Source organism: Prionailurus bengalensis, chromosome E2 (genome assembly GCF_016509475.1).
Source record: "Prionailurus bengalensis isolate Pbe53 chromosome E2, Fcat_Pben_1.1_paternal_pri, whole genome shotgun sequence".
Lineage (NCBI taxonomy): Eukaryota > Metazoa > Chordata > Mammalia > Carnivora > Felidae > Prionailurus > Prionailurus bengalensis.
Genome location: NC_057352.1, coordinates 43647657 through 43670861, shown reverse-complemented (window position 1 = coordinate 43670861; position 23205 = coordinate 43647657). Strand labels below are relative to the sequence as shown.

Sequence of the window (23205 nt, the reverse complement as noted above, 5' to 3'; positions counted from 1 at the left end):
ACCCCCACCTCCATCCCAAGTCTGTGCCTGGAGTAGTGGCTGCTGACCTGCGAGACCAGGCATTGGCTCCAGCTTCTGGCCCTACCCATGATCCAGCTGCCACTTTCTTTGGCCCTGACTTTTTCCAGAGGCACTGGTACTGCCAGGCTGAGAATGTGGTCTCCTGGGAGCAGACCTGGCAGAACCCCTAGGGTCTACACTAAAGAAACTTTTGCTGGGTGGGGCTGGAGGTCAGATAGGTTGGGCAGCAGAGGTATTAGGCTGTAGACTGCAGGTGACTTTCAGCAGCCCCCAGGCATGCCTCAGGTTTGACCTGGGTTTGACACCTAGAGATTCTTATCAGGGGTCTCTGGTCACTGGGGGGTAGGGGAGGAATGTGTAGAAGGGGTGCACCAACTCAGAGGAAGTCCAGGAAGGGGAGAGCCGCAGAGGCAGCTTTGAGACAAGATTGAGAATCAGATGACAGGCCTCTGGGGATAGCTGGTGTCACACTAGGGTCCGAGTGTTGGAGCCTGGGAAGCCTTTCATGCTCCTAGGGTCCTTTGGTTTACCCACAGCAATCTGTGGCTAAAGCCTGAATGGAAGCCTAACCAGGTTGCTCCAGCCACATCCCTCTGGCCAACTCCCACCTCAACCCTTCTCCACAGTGACAGTGAGATGGAGATGGAAGCAGAGCATTACCCCAATGGTGTGCTGGAGAGTGTGTCCACACACATTGTCAATGGCGCCTACAAGCATGAGGACCTGCAGACAGATGAGTCCAGCATGGGTAAGAATGATGGCTCAGCATGGTGATCCCTGGGTGGTAATGGCTCTATCCAGATGTCTTCTGTCCCCCAGGAAGGGATTGGGAAGGGCAGGCTTTGACAGCCTGAGAAACTCTAACCAGACCTGGTCCACTGCCGCCTTAGCCGATCATGAATGGGTGGTTGAAACGGGAAGGCCCCTGGCCTGCTGCCAAGATCAGGGCCCCTGTGTCTGAGGCTAGAGGCAGTTGGTGAGGGTGGGCACTCTTATGAACACCCGTGCATCTGTACGGGGTGGGAGAAGGGAAAGGTTTTAAGTCTAGACCCCTAGATGATGTGCTTGGTGGACTAAAAGCACCTTAGCTACAGATGATCCACCTGTTCCTCCCAGCCCTAACTTGCCTCTGGCAGTCTCCCCAAGGTCCTTCTCGCCATGTTCCTTTTGGGGCCCCCACCCCAGTTCTCCCCTTCTCTCCTTACTCTTCCTGATTTGTTCTCTGCTGGGCTCTGGGTGCAGATGATGGGCATCCTCGGCGGCAGCTCTGTGGGGGCAACCAGGCTGCCACAGAAAGGATTATCCTGTTTGGTCGCGAGTTGCAAGCACTGAGTGAGCAGCTGGGCCGGGAGTATGGCAAGAATTTGGCCCACACGGAGATGCTGCAGGTATAGAACAACCTGACCTTCATACAGAGCAGGCCTCCATTGTGGGGGAGGGAGCAGGGTGACTCTGGGAGGGCTGTGGGGGCAGCAGCAGCAGGACAGAGTGGGTCCTAGTGAAGTCCACAATGGGAAGCAGGACTTTGGGGGTATATGCTACTCTCTCTAGGCTCTGGGGAAGGCACAGTCCTTTCTGACCCTATGCTCACAGGGCACCATGCAGGGCTCTGTATGCCCCTGGAGTCATGGAGGTGTGTATGTGTGTGGCGTGTGCCACAGTCCTCTCAAGAATGTCCTGTCCCTTAGGATGCATTTAGCCTGCTGGCATACTCAGATCCCTGGAGCTGCCCAGTTGGCCAGCAGCTTGACCCCATCCAGAGGGAGCCTGTGTGTGCTGCCCTCAACAGCGCCATTTTAGGTAAGCAGATCTAACAAAAACAGAAGCTGGTCCATGAATGCCTAGAGTGGCTCCTCCCTCTCTCCCTGGGGTTTGCTGGTATTTGTCCAAATTAGGGCAGTGTGCTCTGCCCAGGCACTCTCTGGTAGCCCACAGGACTTGGGCTTCCATTTAGGTTCCATTTAGAACCTAAATCTTGACCTCTGAATCTTGACCAGCTGAATTGGCTGGCTAGATCATGATAGACTCTGGCCTGTGTCTATAGGCCTGGGCCAACACATTGCTCTAAAGAAAGTTAAGGTCCTCAGGTTCCTAGCATGGCTGCATGGCCATGGGCTGGTGGCTGGGACATACTCACACAGAGATATGTGAACACCATATCTAAGAACACCATGTTCTAAGAGATTTTGTCCACTACCCCTACTTTGTGCTTCCAAGGGAACTTTGACCTGAGCCCAGTTCCTGGGCAGAGCTTTACCAGGCCTGTCTCTCCTTCACAGAGTCTCAGAACCTGCCAAAGCAGCCCCCTCTGATGCTCGCCCTGGGTCAGGCATCTGAATGTCTACGGCTCATGGCCAGAGCGGGCCTGGGATCTTGCTCCTTTGCCAGAGTCGACGACTACTTGCACTAGCTGACCACGCTGGCTGGCCCCACCTGGCCCTTCCTCAGCCCCAGGGCTGGAGCAGCCCTGCCCTCCATAGGCATCTGGCGCAGGGACCTGGAAGCCATGGGCAGAGTCCATTCCTCCTGCCTGGCCTCCCCAACTCTGTTTTCTTTTCTTTTCTTTTCTTTTCTTTTTTCTTTTCTTTTCTTTTCTTTTCTTTTCTTTTCTTTTCTTTTCTTTTCTTTTCTTTTCTTTTCTTTTCTTTTCTTTTCTTTTCTTCTCTCTTCTCTTCTCTTTTCTCTCTTCTCTTTTCTCTTTCTTCTCTTCTCTTCCCTTTCTTCCTTCCTCCCTTCCCGCCCCCCCCCCCCCCCCGCCAGCCCTCAGTCTCTGTCTTCGCGTGCAGCGGCCTCTGACACAGTATTGGCTGGTTGCTCTCATGTAGCGCCTTCTAGTTTGAAAGGGGGGTTTTGTTTTGAGGAGGGGTTGGGGTTTTTTAAATCTTTTTGTTTTTTTCCTCCTGACTGAGCCACCAGTATTTATCTCTGGAGAGCTTGTGCTGAGCTGGTTTCTGCTCATTTAGTGATGAAGCCTATCCAAGTTGGTGATAGCTTACTATTTTCATAAGTAAAAAAAAAAAAAATGAGATTATATATATAAATATATATATTAAAAAAAGACACAGTATTTATCGTAGTGTTAGTGATCCAGCACCTCTTGGGTGAGGCTGTCCGGACACCATATGTTTTTATTTGAGACCAACTCATTAAAAAAGAATCATCTCTGTCACCTCAGCCAAGTGATTTATTTCAGGCTTCCCCTTTGTTGAGCCACAGGCCCAGCTGCAGCTCCTGGAAGCCCAGCAGGCTTTGGGGGGCCACTTAGTGGGCAGGTTTGCAGCATCCGAAAGGTGTGGGTCCCTAGGCCCCTGAGAGTTGGGCTGGGTGGACAACTATAGGGCTGAGGCTTCAGAGAAGGAATGAGTTGGTTGGCCCAGGGCTAACAGCAAAGCAAGGGAGTAGAGGGTCCTTGGCCAGCACGCTATCTACCGTTCTACCCTGCCTCTCACTGCCTACCTTGCCCCTCCCTTTCTCCCCCCACTCAGCATCCTGTTTTCCCTTGTTAAGATGGCCAAATAATTCATTTACTCTAAATTGATTGCCTGGAAACTACCTGCCTTTGACTCGAGAGCTGCTGTGTGTCAGGCTGCGGGGAGGATGTCTCCATTCCAGGACAGAGACCCTTGAGTACAGGGACTGCCTTCTTTCTGCCTGGATCTTCACCATCTCTGCACAGCTCTGATGGAATCCATGTTTTCTGTTGTGAAGCTAGGACCTTGTGGAGGCAGATACTTGGGCCACCAGTTGCTGGAGTGGATGGAACTCTTGACCTACTAAGCCAGGCTTCACTGCAGCTGTGCCAGGCAGCTCCCTGCAGCTTGGTCCCAGCCACTCTTAGAAAAGACTATTATGAGTATTTGTTGGCCAGAGGAAGGGACCTCATGGGCTCTACAAATGTCCCACCAGCCGTTTCAGATGGATCTTCACAGCTGGTGGGGTAGAAACAGTCCCGGTACTGCCATCAGGGAATCAGGAGAGGAAGGGCTGAGATGACTGTTGGGACTTGAGCAAGCCATCAGTGGAGAGGACTGACCGCCCAGGAGGAGGAAAAGGAGGAGGCCTACCCAGAGGAGCACCAGGAGGGGCTGGGCTTTCCCCACCTGCTTCGTAGTGAGAGGGAGTGCACAGGTAGCCCTTGCCAAGGGGCAAGGCCAGAAATTGAACTTTGAGTCCCTGCCTGGGAAAAGGCTAGATAAGCTCCTGCTCTCTGGCAGCAGACATAGGGATGGTTGGTACAGCCTGAGATTCATTGCCTGTCACGCCCATAGCTGGACAAGAAATGTGACTCAGTTGGACCAACTGTTCGTGATGGGGGTAAGGGCCCTGGCCCTGTGCTTTCCCCGAGTTCTGCCTTGGGGCATGATCCTATAAGCTGCTGCTTTTTCTTGGTCCCCACCAGGGCCTTGGCTGGCACCCCACAGACCATGGCCTGTTGGAGAGGTGTTGTCATGTCTGTAAAGGAAAACTCATCCTGTGCGAGGCTGGGGATGGCTAGCTCCCAAATGCAGAGGTTAAAAACATCAAGGTGTTAAAATGATCAGAGCTGAGCAGGATTGGGCATTAAAACCAGAGGCTTTTTTTAGCTGGAATGGGGTTCAGAGACCATCTACTCCACCAGTCCTCTCGTTTAATAAGGAAACAGGCCTGGGAGATTAAATGACTTAGCCAAAGTCACAGAGCAGGTTAGTGGCAGAGCTGGGACTAACCTCATCCCCATGGGCTGTATGACACTGTTTAGTCTTGAAGCCAAATAGTGAGTGAAAGGCTTAGGCTGGTGAGGCCCCCAGCAGTGTCTAAGCAGCTGGTATCTTCAGGGGTGTGTCAGGGATGGGGATGGGTGGCTGGGCTTGAATTGTGGAGCAGCTGAGAGAGGGCCCAAGAGGGCCCGGGACAGCTGTGTGCTGCTTGGGGTTGAGTGTCCACCTGGCTCGCGCTCAGTTCCCATGGCCATCTCCCCATTTTCTGTGCCTTATCTCTCTGTTTCAGCTGAGTCCAAGTTGTTTACTCTGTTCCTCTCCAGAGGGGCTCTCTGTCCCAGTTGGACAGCTTACCTTTGGGACATAAGCCTTTGCCCCACAAGCCATGGAGAGGATCAAAACCAAGCTGCTTGAGTCCACTATCTTGCTGATAGTCCAGGGCTGCCTGCCAGCCAGAGGAGCCCCTTATGCACACCCAGTCCTACCAGCCTGTTGTCTGGGAGCCAACAGTGGGGAAGGCACCTGGGAGGAGCCCCAGTGAAGGGCTGGACCTGACCCAAGAGGACAGGAAGAAGACCTGGCTCTGTTGGGTCATCCAGCCCTGGGGGAGCAGCCTTCCCTGTTTACCTTTTCCCCTTGTGCCACCAGATGTTACCTTCCAGAGCGGACACTGGCAGATGATGCAAAGAAAGCCAGAACCTCTGATCCTCACCCACATGGGTCTGTGGCTGGGGGGTAGGCTGCCAGAACAGGGACACTAAGAGATGGGGAAGTGGGGACTGCCCAGCCACCCAGCACCTTCCTACCCCTTCAGCAAGCACAAAGAAGATGAGGCAGAGAATTGTCAGCGCTGAAAGTTCCTTTGGTTGCTCACAACTCAGGTATGCATGCATGTGGCAGCCAGGCAGCAGAGCCCCCACTTGACTGCCAGTCCCGTGCACCGGACCTGTGGCCAGTTCATGGACTCTGGCTGCCTCAGGTGCCACCTCTTTGCATAGGGTTTTCCTCCATTAGTAACTACAGCTGAAACAGATGTCCTCCACATTGTGCACACTGGTTCTGCCTTTGTCCTTGCGAGTTGATACTTGGCATTAGCATGAAACTTGTGGGAGGGTTTAGAGAGAATTCTAACACAAAACATCCTATTAAATTGTACTTGAGAAATGAAAAAACTCCTGTTGTATTTTGACAGAATTATTTTTATTAAAATATACATCCATGAGCAGTCACGAGTGTCTAGTCTCTGTTTTGAGTCTTATTGGGGTTTGTACCCTATGTGTGGCACAGTCTGTTTTGACAGTTTGGTCCCTTCTCAGCCCACCTCTTAGGTTGCCAGGCCCCTGGTACCCTTCAGGAACCTTCAAGACTTCAGGTGTTTGCGAGAGCCCAAAGAGGATAGGAACTTAGGCTTCAGCTTTCTCCCCCCAGACAGCTTTCATCTAAGACAAACAAGGAGCAAATTAGCTTCCAAAAGGTGGCCACAGGTCCTCCTGTCCACAGGGTAAGATTTTAATGGACTCCAAATACACTAATCCCAAACACTGGGTAGTCAGAGCTCTTCTGAGGGTTATTGAATTAGCTTCCAGGCAGTTTGAGGAGAAAGCACTCATACTCCAAATCCTAGTTCTGTTTACTAACTGGAAAATTAACCTTTCTCAGCTTCAGTTTCCCCACCCTTAAAATGTGATTAATCCTACCCCACGGAGGTAGGGGATTATAGCACATATAGGGCAGGCTTGACAGAGAGGGATACAGTACATGCGTGCTTCACTCGGTTATTTTATGAGACTCTTACTCGACAGAACTCTCTTAGGGAAAAGTTACTGTGGAGGGAAGAAAGGAATGTTAGATTAAGAACAAAAGTCCTGGTTCCATAAAGCCAGAGTAGATTAATTTCTCTCCAGTGGTTCTCTACAGGGAGTGATTTTATCCTCCACCCCCCCCCCCCCCCCCAGGGAACACTTGGCAGTGACTGGAGATATTGTTGGTAGTCACAACTTGGGTGGAGTGCTAGGCTAGTGGCATCTACTGGGTAGAGGCCAGGGATGCTATAAACATCCTACAATGCATAGACAGCTCCCAACAACAAAGAAGTATCAGGCTCAAAATGTCAACAGTGCCACTGTTGAGAAACCCTGTTCTAGGGTGAATCTTGGGACAGAAACAGAAATATCAAGCACAAGCATATTTTGATTCTGCATGGCTGTTCAGGATCCAGGGGAAAAGATTAAGGGGATAAAACCCTATCAGAAGAGGGAGGTTAGAGGTTACAATTTCTCATCACTCTGGGAGTCTTCCATGCTCGGAAGGTGGCAGCAGTGGCAGGAAGTCCTGTCTCCTAAAGCAGTTGGACCCGGTTGGTCAGCAGTTCTGAGAATAACTGCCTCAGCTCAACTGACATATTCTATTGTCACAGGTTGCTCTGGAACCATGGCTGGGACACCTTCCTAATACCACCTGAGTGGGGGTCCAGACTCACCAGGAGTCAGAAAAGCAGGGGAGGGGCTCCCCATGTAGGAACAACCCCTAATCCTACATTTCCAACATAGCCTGTTTTACAGTAAGGCTTACAGGTTTCACTACTCCAGCGGACAATATGGTGAACTAAAGAGAAGTCTTGTTACAAAACGGTATTGACTTGGGAGGACACAGGCTCCAGTAAAGATATCAGGGGCACTGAGGTCACTGTAGGACCACTAACATGTAAGTAACAACCGAAGAACACGCAAAGGAAGAGAAAGGAAAGAAAACAGGAACCAGAGAACAGAAAAGACAGAGTCATTAGTAGGAGTCAGGAGGCCAGGAAGTACGGCGAGTTCAAGAGAACTACCGCTTGCAACGACAGGTCGTTGTGTCCAACACCAGACCTTCCTTCTCCAGAACAACCAAGGCCTACCACAGTTCCCAGAACCTGGTTGTTTGTGATGCGGGACGGAGGCCCGAAACAAGTAGACGCAGTAACACCCTCGCCCACCAGCCACCACCGCCGGAAATAAAGGACCTAGCCCTTCGGCTAACTAAGACACTTAACCTCCGCCCCTAAAGTGCGAGCATGCGCGCATGCGCAGCCCTCAATCACGGCCCCTCCCAGCGCAGGCCCACCCCCGTCAAGGAGCATGCGCAGACTACTCGCCGTCCCGCCCCTCCCTTTCCAGAGCTCCCGGTTCCTTAGAAACCAGGCGGCGCGTTCCCGGTGGCTGCGCTTTAGATTCCGGGGCCCGCGCGTCCCCGCCAGCCTACCTCTTGGCGGGCGGGTGGTGGTCGAGACCGGTCCGGACCCATGGTCTCTGGTACAGCGCGGGACGGGCGATGCCAGCATGCCAGGTGAGAGGCGGGCCCGCGGCGGCGGGTGAGGATGAAGGAGAGCGCGGGCATGGCGCGGCAGCCAGCGGGCGTCGTCCGGGCCTCCGCGGCCCGGCGCCCGAGGTCGGAGGCGGGGCTGCTCATAGCCTGGGCTGGAGGGGGCAGTTCTAACTGCCACCGCGGTCGCCGAGTTCGGGGGTCGCCCCGGAGTTTGTCCTCCCCACCGCAGAAATAGGACCTACAGATTTGGTCATAGAATTGTAGAATTTTGTGTCCTGAAAAGACCTCGGCCATGACCCATCCCTTTACCGGACGCGGAAACCTAGGATCCCCTGCCTCGTGCCGAGCAGACCCTACCTGTGTGAGGACTGACGCTTTGTGGACGAGGATGTGAGGTGTGGAAGCCTCAGACAAAGGGCGCATAGGGTAGCTGGTACATCGTCTTTCAGAGTGAGATGGGACTTGTAGAAGGTAAATACTTTAAGGAAAGAGAGTTCAGGTGGCAGATGGGAGAAAGGACACTCCAGAAAGTGCAGGTGGCTCTGCCAGTTACAAAATGCCCACTGGCCAGGTCTCAGTGGCCCTGGCCTAGCTTTGAAGCCCAGGAAGGAAGCAAATGGACTAGCGGAGACAAAAGGTGAGGTAAGGTGTTCCCATCAAGATGTTATCACACGAATGAGGTGGAAGGAAATGGGGGTGGGGAGATCAGGACTTGTGAATGGTTGTGTGAAAAGTTTACCTTCCCTCTGCTGCCAAAGGTAAAGAACGGGACAAGAATAGAAAAGTTTAAAGTTGCATTAGCTAGACAGCAGGAAAGGTTATAAACCATCTTATAGAAGAAAGTGGGTGCCCTGTGAGTATCCAGAACCAAGTTGGGGCACTGCCCAGAAGACTTTTGTAGGCTGTGGGGCATAAAGGTCTCAGAAGGAAGAGCCTGTAGAGTATGACCCTTCATTTGAAGGGAACGCTATTTAAGTTAGAAAAGACACTTAACACGTTATTGAGATATGGAGAAGACAGTTGTCTTTGTGTTGGGGAAGCTAGATTCATTCTTGATAAGCAAACTCCTTTTCTTCTGAAAAGCTATGTGCACCAGGGAACAAAAGACTTTTTTTTTTTTAACGTTTATTTTTGAGAGACAGAGCACGAGTGGGGGAGGGGCAGAGAGAGAGGGAGACACAGAAACCAAAGCAGGCTCCAGGATCTGAGCTGTCAGCACAGAGCTGACTCGGGGCTCCAACCCACAAACTGCGAGATCAAGACCTAAGCTGAAGTTGGACACTTAACCAACTGAGCCACCCAGGCACCCCAAACAAAAGAGTTTTTTAATTAAGGCCATCCATTTTACAGAAAATGTAAAAAAGTACTGGGTTTTGACTTGGAATATGGAGACTGGACCAAGAGATGAAAATTTTCAGCAGACAGTTCTGTTGGACTCCCCATTTTTACAGTTAAAAATTCTGTTGTCAGGCTTTCTTTTAGCACCCGGTTGTCCTACTTTTCCTATGGAATGATTGGTCTGAGTCTGATCACTTATATTTATTTGAGGGGGAAATTCAGATATATGATTTCTTTAAGTATTACTAGAATCCACTAGTAGTAAGATTAGCAATAACACCCCTTCTCCCCCTTCAAAGACATAAAGATTTGTAATATCGTCAAAAGAAGTGTGTGATTTTTAGAAGATGGTCCCTGATTCTAATCATCAAAGTCAATTTCTTACTAGCTTGATGAAACTAATTATCAACGTATATTCGATTTTGCAGTATGTTTTCTTTCCCCCTCTGAGCGATGAGATACATTTAAAGTATGATGGTGTTAATAGGTCAGATTAGTTTAAGAAACAAACTTTGTCTTAGGTTCATAAATCACTGCCAGACCTTATCTGTGATGTTGTGGCTGTGCATTTTATTGATTTTTCTTTCATCTGTGGAAATATTTTGTATAAAATATAGCAAGAGATATAATGTGGTGTTATTAGAAGGGTTTGTAATCTGTGCGGAAAATTGGCACTGTTAATCAGATCCTGTCAGAAAAGCTTTATGAAAATCATTGTATTCTTTGTAGAAACTCAAATTACTTTAGTGCTGGCCCAGATAGAAGACAGGCTAATAGGCCAAAATCAAGGTAAGATGGAAGGGAGTAATTACCATCTGTGGAACTGGATGCTGTGTGGGATGCTTTGAATGTAAGTGCAAATACTTTCTTGAATGCGCAGTTGAAGAAGATATTGCGTAAATGTGGTGAGTGTGCCCCACTGATTGGTGTACATTTTTTGAGCTCCTCTGTATAATCAGAAAGACACTGATTTTCTTTTTGATTTTCAAACGAAAAGACGGACTTACAGACTCTTAAAGTGTTTCTGCGTTGCTATAGCAATGAAACTTCGGACAAATAATTGCTTAATATCAGCTCTGTTTTCTGGGGCAGCTGAGGGCAGTTATCAAATCTGACCTGTAATAAAGTAATCAGCAGTATTTAACAGGCCAACATACCAGATAAACCAGTAATGTTAACAGGATCTACTTTCACTGAACTGATTTTCTGGTTATACAGTAAGAGGAGAAATGCAGTAGAGATGCAGTGCCATCTGATAAAAGAAGTTGTAACACAGATGTTGGTGTTCAGAAAACACAGGAATCGGAGACCACTAACTTAGAAGTAGGAGAAGAGCCTTTCTGATGTCTGACAAGTCACTCAGGCATATTTATAGTAGGAGGTCCAATTCCTGGATAAATTCACTGTTGGAATAGGACAGTCTCTAGGAAAAAATTTCAGATTTTGCTATTTTTGAGAATTCATGTACAACATAGCAATGGAACATTATTTTTCTTAAATTAAAAAGTAGCAACTTTGTATTCCAAAAGAGTCCAAATATCCAAGTTACTTGAAAAATTTAAATGTTGGGTGTTTTTAAAAAGTGGGCTCATGAAAATCAGAATGATAAGAGATACTGAGAAAAATGTGAAAGCATTAAGACTTCCGACATTAACACTTACTATGAATTAGCCATTAGGTCAGGAATGAGCTCACTCGAGTATTATCTGTATAAACTGAGACAAAAGAAATGAGAAATGAAGTAAATATTTCTGTCTCACGGGATGGGAATAAACACTTAGATAATACAGTTTAAATAAACATTCAGAAGGAAGAAATGAATATTCCTGCATTACTTAAATACACTCAAACTCTATCCTTAAGCACTTGTTCTTTAGATCCTTCTCTTAGAAGGAAAGTTGCAAGTAGTGCCTTTGTCCTAGATACTTGAAGTTTTCAGAGTAGCCATTGACAAAATGCCACATTCTTTGGGACCCAGGATAGACAGGAATTGCGGGAGAGATAGCTCTCCCCTGTTATTTCTCACAGCTATTCCATAAGGGTTTCTACCCGTCCTCTACCATGAAAGATTAGGAATGAAGGCTGTGAGGAATGGGAATGGGGTATCGAATGCAGTCCTTTTTCCTAGCTGGAGATAACTGGTACTCTCACACTGTCAGCTCTCAATTTCTCATGAGAACAGATAACCCCAAAATAGAACCTGCAACACTTCTACTTGGCTTTGAGATTTACCATATCACTTTGCAACGTCAGAATCTTTTGTTATTTACTTTCACAATTACATTTTGCTTAGAATGCTGGGGCACCTGCCTGGTTCTTTTGGTAGTAGAGCATGTTACTCTTGATCTCAGGGTTGTGAGTTCCAGCCCCACATTGGGTGGAGAGGTTACTTAAAAATAAAATCTTAGGATGACTGGGTGGTTCATTCAGTTAAGCATCCAGCTCAGGTCATGATCTCACAGCTTGGGGGATCAAGCCCCGCATCAGGCTCTGCCCTGACAGTGCAAGAGCCTGCTTGGAATTCACTCTCTCTGTCTCTCTCTGCCCCTCCTCACCTCACTCCCTCTCTGTCTTTCAAAATAAGTAGATTAAAAAAAATAGTTCTTAAAAAATCTTAAAAAAAAATAATGTTAGGCAAATCTTACAACCTGTGGACCATAATTTCATAATGTGTATAATTTGTAGCAAAATAAATTGAAAATAGTACAGTTGTCTAACACTAGAGAAATAAAAAGCTGGTTCGTGGAGTCAGTGAAATACGCAACCCTTAAAAACTGTGGTAACATAAAAAATGCTTATGTCAGAATGGGTACGTGAAAAAATCAGGATACAAAGTTATGAATACAGTTTAATCACAATATATTAAACAAATCTAAAAAAAACCCCAAAAAACAGAAGAACACAGAGTAATTGTCTATGATGAGTATATATTTTAAAATACAAACCTTCCTGGGGCGCCTGGGTGGCTCAGTCAGTTAAGCGTCTGACTTCAGCTCACGTCATGATCTCACAGTTTGTGAGTTCGAGCCCCGTGTTGGGCTCTGTGCTAACAGCTCAGAGCCTGGAGCCTCCTTCAGATTCTGTGTCTCCTCCTCTCTCTGCCCCTCCCATGCTCATGCTCTGTCTCTCTCTGTCAATAATAAATAAACAGGGGCGCCTGGGTGGCGCAGTCGGTTAGGCGTCCGACTTCAGCCAGGTCACGATCTCGCGGTCCGTGAGTTCGAGCCCCGCGTCGGGCTCTGGGCTGATGGCTCAGAGCCTGGAGCCTGTTTCCGATTCTGTGTCTCCCTCTCTCTCTGCCCCTCCCCCGTTCATGCTCTGTCTCTCTCTGTCCCAAAAATAAATAAACGTTGGAAAAAAAAAATTAAAAAAAATAATAATAATAAATAAACATTTAAAAAAATTTTTTAAAAATAAAAATAAATAAAATACAAACCTTCCTAAGAGTTTCTTGCTGATGTAAAAGACGATTTGGAACTTTCTTTTTGCAAGCCTTCATCCCTTCATACTCTCTGACTGTATTAAAGTTCTGGGGAGGAGGACTGGCAGAGGACAGCACTATTGTTTCCTGTCTGAGGTGTCAGAGAACCAAACAGTAGTGTGGTTACCTAGATAATGAATTTTCATGTGTATAAATGAAGGATACACTGTACATCTTATGTGTTCTCTAAGACTTTTTTTGTTGTTTTAAGATTTTTTACTTGTAAGTAATCTCTATACCCAACATGGGCTCACAACCCTGAGATGAAGGGTTACATGCTCTTCCTTCTGAGCCAATTAGGCACCGCCTAAGACTGTTTCATTGTTGTTGTTGTTTTTGGTGCTTGTTGATAGATAGTCTTGAGCCTGAGGGTCTCTTCAGTGTGTTTTGATGGATGCTTTAGTAGCACAGTGTTCCAAAGTATATTAGAGGATGTTCCATGTGGTTAATGTTTTCTGCCTGGTGGTGTGGTGGTTCCTGCTAGGAAATGGTTATCATCTCTGGGAGACCTCTCTGGGAGTAGCTCTGGGAGCATGTGAGATAGAATGTTTGTCTTCTCAGGCATCCTTTGTTTGTCCGGGAGAAGGGGGGGTGGTAGAGACAGCCATGTTTCCTGTTACTTTTCAGCCTTTTGCATTGGTTGACAATCCTGTGCCAGTGGCTTATGTTTTGGAACAATGGAGAAAATGATTGAACATAGTATTCCTTATCCGATGTTATTTTCAAAATTAAATCAGTATGCGTAAATGGCTTGTTTTGGTTCCTCCAGGCCTGAGCTTGCTTCTGGTCATGGTGGTTATTCTTTTTTTTTTTTTTTTTTTTTTTAAGTTTTTTTTTCAACGTTTATTTATTTTTGGGACAGAGAGAGACAGAGCATGAACGGGGGAGGGGCAGAGAGAGAGGGAGACACAGAATCAGAAACAGGCTCCAGGCTCTGAGCCATCAGCCCAGAGCCTGACGCGGGGCTCGAACTCACAGACCGCGAGATCGTGACCTGGCTGAAGTCGGACGCTTAACCGACTGTGCCACCCAGGCGCCCCGGTGGTTATTCTTTTAAAACTATCTCTGTTTCTCTTTTCCTTTAATGGCTAATAACCCTAATATACTAAGGTTGTTATTCAAAGAACACTTAAATGTCTTTAAGTAATTTCCAAAGTGTTCTGGGATTGTTACCAAAATACCTTGAAGTGTGAGGTTTCAGGAACCTGTTTTCTTCTTAAAACCGTATAAAACCCAGTCTTGGTCCCAAAAGAGCTTAGAGTCTCAATAGTGAGACAAGACATTGTGTGTATCATTTAATAACCAAAAAATCCTAAAATATAAAATGAATGGCTGTTTTCAGGAATGCATATCCCATATACATGCTGTGTTTTATAACTGGTCTTCTCCATTACACATTAAACATCTCCCCTCTCCCCTGCCCCCCCCCCCCAAAAAAAAGGTAAAAAGAAGAAAAGGTGGTATGACAAAGACTGTCCTGAGATTAGATTATTTTAGATTTCACATGTAATAGCTAGATGATCGTTAAATGAAACCACAGCTGAGTGTGGTCATGGCCTAGTTGATAAGCAGTTTTCTTGCATATAAGAAGGAGATACGTGGGGCACCTAGGTGGCTTAGTCAGTTAATGTCCAACTTTTGATTTCGGCTGAATTCATGATCTCATTGATTGTGAGATTGAGCCCTAAATTGGGCTCTGTGCCGACAGTGTGGAGCCTTCTTGGGGTTAGGTAGGTAGGTAGGTAGATAGATAGATAGATAGATAGATAGATACATAGATAAACTTTAAAAAAAAAAAAAAAGGAGATGTTTGTGAAGGGCTTTGGGCATTTCCAGTCACCAGAGAACCACTTCATATTTAAACTGTTTGGTGACCAGAAGCCATGTAACACAGAATTAGAGAATGACAGTCTCAGTTGCTATGCTCCAGGGTGCCCTACAAACGTCCTATACCCAAGGGACTCCTGGCTGGCTCAGTTGGTGGAGTGTGCACCTCTTCATCTCTGGGTTGCGAATTTGAGCCCCACATTGTGTATAGAGATTATTTTAAATCTTAAAAAAAAAAAAAAAAAAAAAAAAAAAAGTCCCAAACTGAAATCCAGTGTCTATTACTGTCATAGATAAACCAGTTTTCCCAGGAGAAGAGTACTTTTCTCCATGTTGAAGGTGGAAAACACTTAGAAAACTTCAGTAAATTAAGTGTGCATTCTTGGTCCCTAGGTAAAACCAAAGTATGTAATACACCTCTCTACAGTTGGCTGTTTCACATGCATCACGGCCAAATATGCTTTACCTAAGTGATTTAAAAGTAAAGGCAGAGTCTTTGTTCACATGCCTGCTACAGTGAAAGATCTCTGAACACTCATTGTGTTTCTGTGTCAGATCAGTCCTTGGTATTCGGCTATGGGTGTAGCAAGAAATAGAAACTAAGCTCCAGGGACCTAGCCTGCCTGTCTAGATCACTGCTCTGTGTCCCACCTCCTGGCATAATGCCTGACTCATTGTGGTGCTTATAAATATTGGGGAATAAATGAGAAGAGGACTCTGGTGACTGGATAGTGTGCCACTGAAATGGGTGGGGGTGCGCAGAAGGAGGTTTGTGTTTGAGAGGAAAGACACATTTGGGATGGGAGCAGCTGGTAGGTCACTTATGTGGGGATTTCCAGTCGACACTTATACATTTAGTAGAGATAGAGCTGGAACAAGTTGTTGAGGCTGGGAATTGGAAGTTAATATTTGCATGAAGGTTATAGTGAAATTGAAGGATTAGATTATGTTGCTTCAAAAGAGAGAGGACTGAGGACTGAGGATTGTAAATTGTCCAACTCTTGATTTTGGCTCAGGTCATGATCTCATGGTTCATGAGATCGATCCCCATGTTGGGCCTGCTTGGGATTCTCTCTCTCCCCCTCTCCTTCTGTCCCACCTCCCGCCCCTATGCGCGCTATCTCTCTCTCTCTCTCTCTCAGTAATAAAATGAAATCTTAAAAAAAAAAAAACTTAATGTAGCCAGTAAATAAGTACTTTTTCCTACTGTAATCATCAGCTGAAGCTAACTTTTAGACCTGATAGCAATCCAGATATTTCTGTGGGTGTTAAATTTTTTCTTTATGACCCAATTTAGCTGACCCTTTTGTAGCTTGGGTAGTTATGCCTCATTGAACAGGTCATTAGGTCTTTCATTAGTGCCCTCGTAGGACACTTTGTGGACTGGAGCAGGGGGTCAAGGAACTGTCGTCTTTGGCCAGCTCTGGGTGTGCCCCATCACGTGGTAGCTGCCTAACAGTTTACCATCATATCAGCTTGTGGACCTGAGGGAATAGCACATCTGTCCTTTGTCCTGTTTGTGTTTTTGCTGACAATGAGAAGGTAGGAATCTGTGACCGTGTCACTGAGTCACTGTGGGCACTGTTAAAATAAAAAACAAATCATAGGAAAATGAAACCTTCTCCAGAGAGCCTCTGGATTTTTGAAACCCAGGGACCAAAACATTTATCATAACTAATTTGTAAAACTCAACACCTGTTTCTTTAGTTTGGCTTTTATTTTTTAATGGGAACATAAATGCAAGTAAAGAAACACTTTCACACATTTATCTGAAAGCAGTCCTGCCAAAAGCATTCATGTTATCATATCAGACTCTTAAGTACATGCTGTAGGTAGTCCCTCTGCTATGAACTTGAAGTTTAGAACTCAGGCTGCATATCCTCACTCCCCCTCATGTTTATGCTCTGATGATGGGGTGTGGTTGTCTTTCCTCTTTGGGTCTGGCTCTTGTACTCAGGCATTGACCGCCTGTCTGCCATACTGGCTCAATTCCAGGTGTTAGGAGGGGCCAAAAGGAAGGCTGGGGGACAATTAGACACCTCTTTCTAATTAATTCTTGGTACATGACTGGCGTTGAAGGCCTGATAGAAGGCATTCCTGCTTATTTCCCCAATAGGTCCTAAGTTTTGCAAAACAACAATTAAAATTGACCTTCATGGTTTTATTTTATCTCCTTTATCATGCTCAAAAATTAAGCTTGATGCCTGGATGGCTCAGTTGGTTAAGCATCTGATTCTTGATTTCAGCTCATTTCCTGATCTCACAGTTTGTGGGTTTGAACTGCATCGGGATCCTCTGCTTGGGATTCTCTCTCCCCTCCTCTGTCTGCCTCTCCTCTGCTTACTCTCTCTGTCTCTCTCTCAAAAATAAATAAATAAACTTGAAGAGAGGGAGGGAGGCAGGGAAGGCAAAGAAGGAATTAGACACAAAAAGCTATTGTCCTCTAGCCAGTGCACCATCTATACAGGTTTAACCCTACTTCCCGATCTATTCATTCTCACACTTATTTGTACATTCATTCTTCAATCATTACTCAGCACCTACTCTGTCAGCACTCTTTTGTCCTGGTGACAGCAGTGTGTGAGGTAGGCAAGATCCTGCTATCATGACAGATGCTAAATAGGTGATCCCAGTGAATCATGATGGGCACTGTGAAAACCAAAGCCCAGGCTGCTGGGAACTGTAAGCTGAATCACTTAACCCAGCCTAGGCCATGCTGGGTTAAGATGTAAAGAAGTAGTGTTTAAGTGGAGACCTGACAAATCTCCTGAGAATTAGCCTGCCAAAGTAAGAAAAGATTGTTCCAAGCAGAGCAAAGAGCTTGGACCAAAATCTCAGAGCAAGACTGAAAGAGATGTAGTAGCTGCTAGCATGTCAGGTACAGTGTAAGGGGAAAGTGGTAAGGTGGAGAGGTGGGGAGGGGTCTGGCTCATACTGAGAGATGCCTTGTGGACCTCATCAAGGAATTTAGGGTTTATCCTGGGGGCACTTAAAGTCTAGGGAAGGAAATGGTCAGGACAAGGAAAAACGTTAGGTGTCTGTTAGGGGACCAGAACAGTGGATGAATTCCAGGGGCATTGAATCCAGTTGGTGAGATGTAGTGACGGACTGGCTGTGGGGCAGATGGCTTCACTGCAGCCAGAGTGGTTTCTTATGAACTGGTTAGGACTGAATCACTGTCACCTGTTTGAGCTACTCTCACTTGCCTTCCCTTCACAATTATCTGTTGGTGTTTGACTGAACATAGTCACTGGGTCATTGTGGTCTTGTAAGGCCCTTAACATACAGTACACTTCTGTTAGATGGAGGAAGCTTGACTGCAAGGGGATTGAGCTAACGAGTAATCATGAGTCATGTCATGTGGAGGAGGGAGGTTAGTTGAAGAGACAGCTCTAGATGAGGGTGCCCTCTTAGCAGGTCAATTGTAGCTTAAGACTGAAAGTAGCAGCTCGTTTTCCTAATCCCAAGTGGCAGGCAGAGCTATTCTATTATCATATCATGCTTGTTTTCTTTCCTGAACTATTAAACCAGATTTTGCCCCAAACTACTTAAATTCGTGACATAAGTAATCTCTCTTATATTGATGAACATATCCCAAGACCCTACTAAATTATATGCAGTTTTGATGAGTTCAGTATATGCATCTTGGTTTATTAACTAACTGTGCAGGAACAAGATCTGCAATCTTTATTTTTTCAGCAGTATGCATTGAATACCCACTATATATCAGGGCTTGTTCTAGGCACTGGGGATGCAACAATGAATAAACAGACAAAAAATCTCCTGTCTTAAAGAAGCATACATTCTAGCAGGGGTGATTGGGGGAATCAAACAATGAGGCAAGTGAGGGAGAGAGTAAGCCAAATGAATATCTGTACAGAAAAGGGAACTGCAAGTGCAAAGGCCCTGAGACAGGAGCATACCTGGCATGTTTGAGATATATTTAGTACTGAGCCACTGTTGCGGAGGCAGAATAAGCAAGGGAAAGAGAGATAGGACATAAGGTGGGAGATGTAAAAGGAGGAAGGGAATGAGTGCAGACTATGTAGGACCTGGTAGGTCAGTGGAAGAGCTTGGCCTTTTATTCCAAGAGAGATGGGAAGCCTGTGGAGAGCTTGAACAGAGGAATGACTTTACTCTAACTTAATTTGAGTCATTCTCAGTGCTATGTTGAGACTAGATTGGGGTGCAGTATGGGGTGGAGGAGCAGGGTAGAACCTGGGAGGTCACCTAAGCTGTTGCAGTAATGTAGGTGAGAAAGGTGGTTGTGACTTGAACTGAGACAGCAGTAGGTGTAGTGGATGTATCTTGAAGGTAGAAAGCCAGCAAGATTTGTTAACACATCAAATGTGAAGTGTGAGAGAAAAATAATAATCAAGGATTACTCCAAGATTTTGACTTGAGCTGTTGGAAAGTTTGTTACCAATTTCAGAGATGAAGCCATTGTGCACAAGTTTGGCGGGGGCGAGGGATGGAGGATTGGCAGGGGGTGGCATGGGAATTCCAGGAGTTTAATTCTGGACATTTAAAGTTTGGGATGCCTATTAAAATAAGCATCCAAGTAGAGATATCGGATAGGGAGTTGTTGTTTATACTAGTCTGGAGCTGAAGAAAGAGGACCTGGCTAAAATCTTTGGGAGTCCTCAGGAAATAGTGTGTATTTAAGCCATGAGACTGAATAGGATCATCATGGTTACCACGGGAGATTGGGAAGTAGCCAGAGAGATAGGAGAATAGCAGGAGAAATTTGTGTTCTGGAAATTAAGAGTGTTGCAAAGAGGGTGGAACATGCTATATCAGATGCTACTGCTGTGTCAGCACAAAGTGGAATGAAGATGAGAATTGGCCCTTGGATTTTGGGATTTGGGATTTTGGATGTTACAACATTTTAATTGTATTTGACAAATATCGGGTAGCTGAAGTATTTATGACCATTCCTATGGGGTTGTCAGCCATGATGCCTTGAATACATAAGATACACAATTACAGTTTGAAGTTCTGAACATTTCATTCTTCTCCTACTTCCTTTGGCCCACTTTATTTTACCTTTTATTTATTTTTTTGTTTTTTAAGTAAACTCTTTGCCCAGTGTGGGACTTGAATGCATGACCCCGAGATCAAGAGTCGCATGCTCTACTGACTGAGCCATTGGGCGCCCCGGACCCATTTCATACTGAGGAAATACTGTTAGGTAGAGGCTTGAACACTACTCTAGGAGACGGGAGTGTCTGCAATTACAAATTGACTTTTTAATGTGCTTAGACTGCTGTGCTCTTTACTGAACTACCAATATGTCAGTGTTTTTTCATAAGTCAATCCTGCAGTGTGAGTAATGCCTTCCTCATGTGGAACTCGAAGTGCATTACAGATATGTCATTTAACTTTTTTTTAAAGTTTATTTATTTTGAGAGAGAGAGAGAGCATGCGTGTGAGAGTGGGGGTTGGGGAGAGAGAGAGAGGGAGAGAGAGAGGGAGAGAGAGTGCAGAGCCCGATGTGGGGCTCGAACTCACCCAACTGTGAGATCGTGACATGAGCCGAAACCGGACACTTAACCAATGGAGCCACCCAGATGCCCCTAACGTTTTTTTAAATATAAAGTTAATTCATATCCTGTTGAATGCTCTTATAGTACCCTCTTTGCCTTTATAATGCTTTTCTCAAATTATAATGACGTATTTATGTGATGATTTGTCTTCTCACTCCTGCTAAACTGTAAACTCTATGCAAACAGAAACTCTCTGCTTTGCTCACCAATATAACCTGTGCGTTGCCTTGGCCTGGCCAATAGTACGTAATTAAAATAAGTATTTATTGGGGCGCCTGGGTGGCGCAGTCGGTTAAGTGTCCGACTTCAGCCAGGTCACGATCTCGCGGTCCGTGAGTTCGAGCCCCGCGTCGGGCTCTGGGCGGATGGCTCAGAGCCTGGAGCCTGTTTCCGATTCTGTGTCTCCCTCTCTCTCTGCCCCTCCCCTGTTCATGCTCTGTCTCTCTCTGTCCCAAAAATAAATAAACGTTGAAAAAAAAAATTAAAAAAAAAAAAAAGTATTTATTAATGAATCAATGTGCATAAATTACAGGTGTCATTTTATACATGAGCATCTGAAACACAGACTGTGATTAGCTAAGATAATGTCATAATCTGTTTTAAAACTAGGTTGAGGGCCCATCTCACTTAATAACTAGGGTCCTGGCCTCACCTCTGGCCACAGTACTTTATTTTGGCATATTTTATATGAAGATATAATTACTAGAAAAACTCATCCACAGAAAAAGCTGGCCTCTTGATACTGGCCCTTTGGAATGTTTGAAGGGTCAGAGATCTGTGGCAGTCTGTAGAGGCATCTCAGAGGAAGAAGGAGTGCCCTAAGGATACACAGCTTGGGATGGCTGCTTGCACTGGGGAACTGCAGGTGTAAGGCTGGTTCCGGGGAAAGATGGGGGTGGGCACTGAGTGAAGGCTTCTCACTCTTGTGGTGTTCCAGGTCTTGTTGCCCAACCTGTACAGCTATAGCCACAAACTGTTACACATCATTTCTCACTTAGAACCATCATTAACTTTATTTGCCTAAAGCAATACACAAGAATTCATTTTGAACCCTCCCTTCCTTAGTATGAGTTGTTCGTGAGTGGTAAGGACTTACTTACCTAATACCTGAAGCTCAGTAGCTTGTCCAGTTTGGCATTGGTTAGTGGAAAGTGCCATCTTCAGATACCCTCAGCAAGTGCTGAGACTGACTAGATCATTGGGCCTTGAAGTTAATTCATCAGAAAACTTAACTCTCTTGGCTCCAGCCGTTGTCTCTGTACTGTTGATATCTCCAAAGGTAAGCTGACAAGGTTTTATGTTGTTTTTAAGGAAAGAGACTTTTAGTTCACATGTATCCATTTTGTTTGATTATGAACCTGAATCTTCGGGATGTGAACAGGTTGTTCTGTGCTCTTAGAAACAACAACTTCTGATTAAAAATTGAGGTATAATTTACTTAGAAGTAATGCACAGATCTTAAGTATTCAGTTTGATGAGTTGTTAACAGTTGCATCACCATGTAAGTACAGTGCAACAAGAATGTAGAATATTTCCATCACTCGAAAATGTTCCCTTGTGCCCCTTTCCAGTCAGTCCCATACCCCTACCACCACCAATACCTTCTGCTATCACTATAAATAAAGTTCACCTGTTCCTATACTTCAGATTAGTGGAATGCTACAGTATGGGGTGGTTTGTTGTTTTTTTTTTTTTGGTGTGTGTGTCTGGAATCTTTCACTAAACGTATTTTTTAGATTCATACCTGTTGTTGCATGTATTCATAGTCCATTCATTTTTATTGCTTTACTACATTGTATTGAATGATTCTACCGTAACTTGTTTATCCAGTCTCCTATTGATAAACATTTGGATTTGTTTCCAGTTTGGGGCTATAATGAATAATGCTACTGTGAACATTTTATTTTTATTTTATTTTATTTTTTAATGTTTATTTATTTTTGAGAGACAGTGAGCATGAGTGGGGGAGGTGCAGAGACAGGGGGTACAGAGGATCCAAAGCGGGCTCTGTGCTGACAACTGGGAGCCTGACGCAGGGCCTGAATTCACGAACCATGAGATCATGACCTGAGCCGAAGTCAGATGCTCAACCTACTGAGCCACCGAGGTGCCCTTACTGTGCACATTTTATGTAAGTTTTTGTGGACATACGTTTTTGTTTTCTTGGGCAAATATCTACAAGTGGAATTGCTATGTTATTGGGTTAATATATGCAGGGTTGTTTTAGTGTTTATTTATTTATCTTTGAGAGTAGGGAAAGGGCAGAGAGAGGGAGCGGGAAAGAGAATCCCAAGCAGGCTCTGCACTGTCAGCACAGATCCGGACCCGGGGCTTGATCTCAAGAGATGAAGATTATGACCTGAGCCAAAATCAAGAGTCAGCTGTCAGCACGGAGCCTGACATAGGGCTCAAACGCATGAAACTATGAGATCATGAGCTGAAATCAAGAGTCAGATGCTCAAACAAGCCACCTGGGCACCTCCCAACACTATTTCTTTAAGAGTTTCTTTTTAGGGCACCTGGGTGCCTCTCTGCCCCTCCCCTGCTGGTGCTCTCTTTCAAACTAAATAAACTTAAAAAAATTTTTTTAAATAGTTTCTTTTCCCCATTGAATTGATTTAGTACTTCAGTTGAAGATCAGTTGACTGCATTTGTGTGGCTTGCAGGGTAAATATAGTATTACAAGGCAGTAACTTTGTCTATAGAAATTCCTAATGACTCTTTTTGAAGCCTCGTGCTGAAAAGTAGAAAGGTAAAATGTGGAAGCAACCCAAGTGTCCCTGGTCAGATGAATGGATAAACAAAAAATGTAGCGTATACATAAAATGGAATATTATTCAGCCTTAAATAAGGAAGGAAATTCTGACACACCCTACAACATGGGTGAACCTTGAGGACATGATACTAAGTGAAATAAGCCAGTCACAAAGGTACAAGTATTATATGATTGCACTTATAGAGAATCAAACTCATAGAGATAAAGTAGAATGAT

General features: G+C 45.5%; 2 protein-coding genes across 3 annotated transcripts in view; both read left to right on the top strand.

Moving 5' to 3' along the window:
* The window catches only part of RANBP10 (RAN binding protein 10), a 65330-nt gene extending 59387 nt beyond the window's left edge, over nt 1-5943 (top strand). The window contains exons 11-14 of the mRNA XM_043600860.1: nt 648-769; nt 1264-1409; nt 1710-1821; nt 2301-5943. Coding sequence (XP_043456795.1) covers nt 648-769; nt 1264-1409; nt 1710-1821; nt 2301-2431 — 511 coding nt within the window. The 3' untranslated portion in view covers nt 2432-5943. The remainder of the gene's footprint in view (nt 1-647; nt 770-1263; nt 1410-1709; nt 1822-2300) is intronic.
* Nucleotides 5944-7317: 1374 nt separating this feature from the next.
* The window catches only part of GFOD2 (glucose-fructose oxidoreductase domain containing 2), a 32702-nt gene continuing 16814 nt past the window's right edge, over nt 7318-23205 (top strand). Inside the window, exon 1 of one of the 2 annotated variants that reach the window (XM_043600863.1) lies at nt 7318-8042. In XM_043600863.1, the coding sequence (XP_043456798.1) occupies nt 7835-8042 (208 nt within the window). In that variant the 5' untranslated portion in view covers nt 7318-7834. The remainder of the gene's footprint in view (nt 8043-23205) is intronic. The other variant, XM_043600862.1, reaches the window with a different exon arrangement.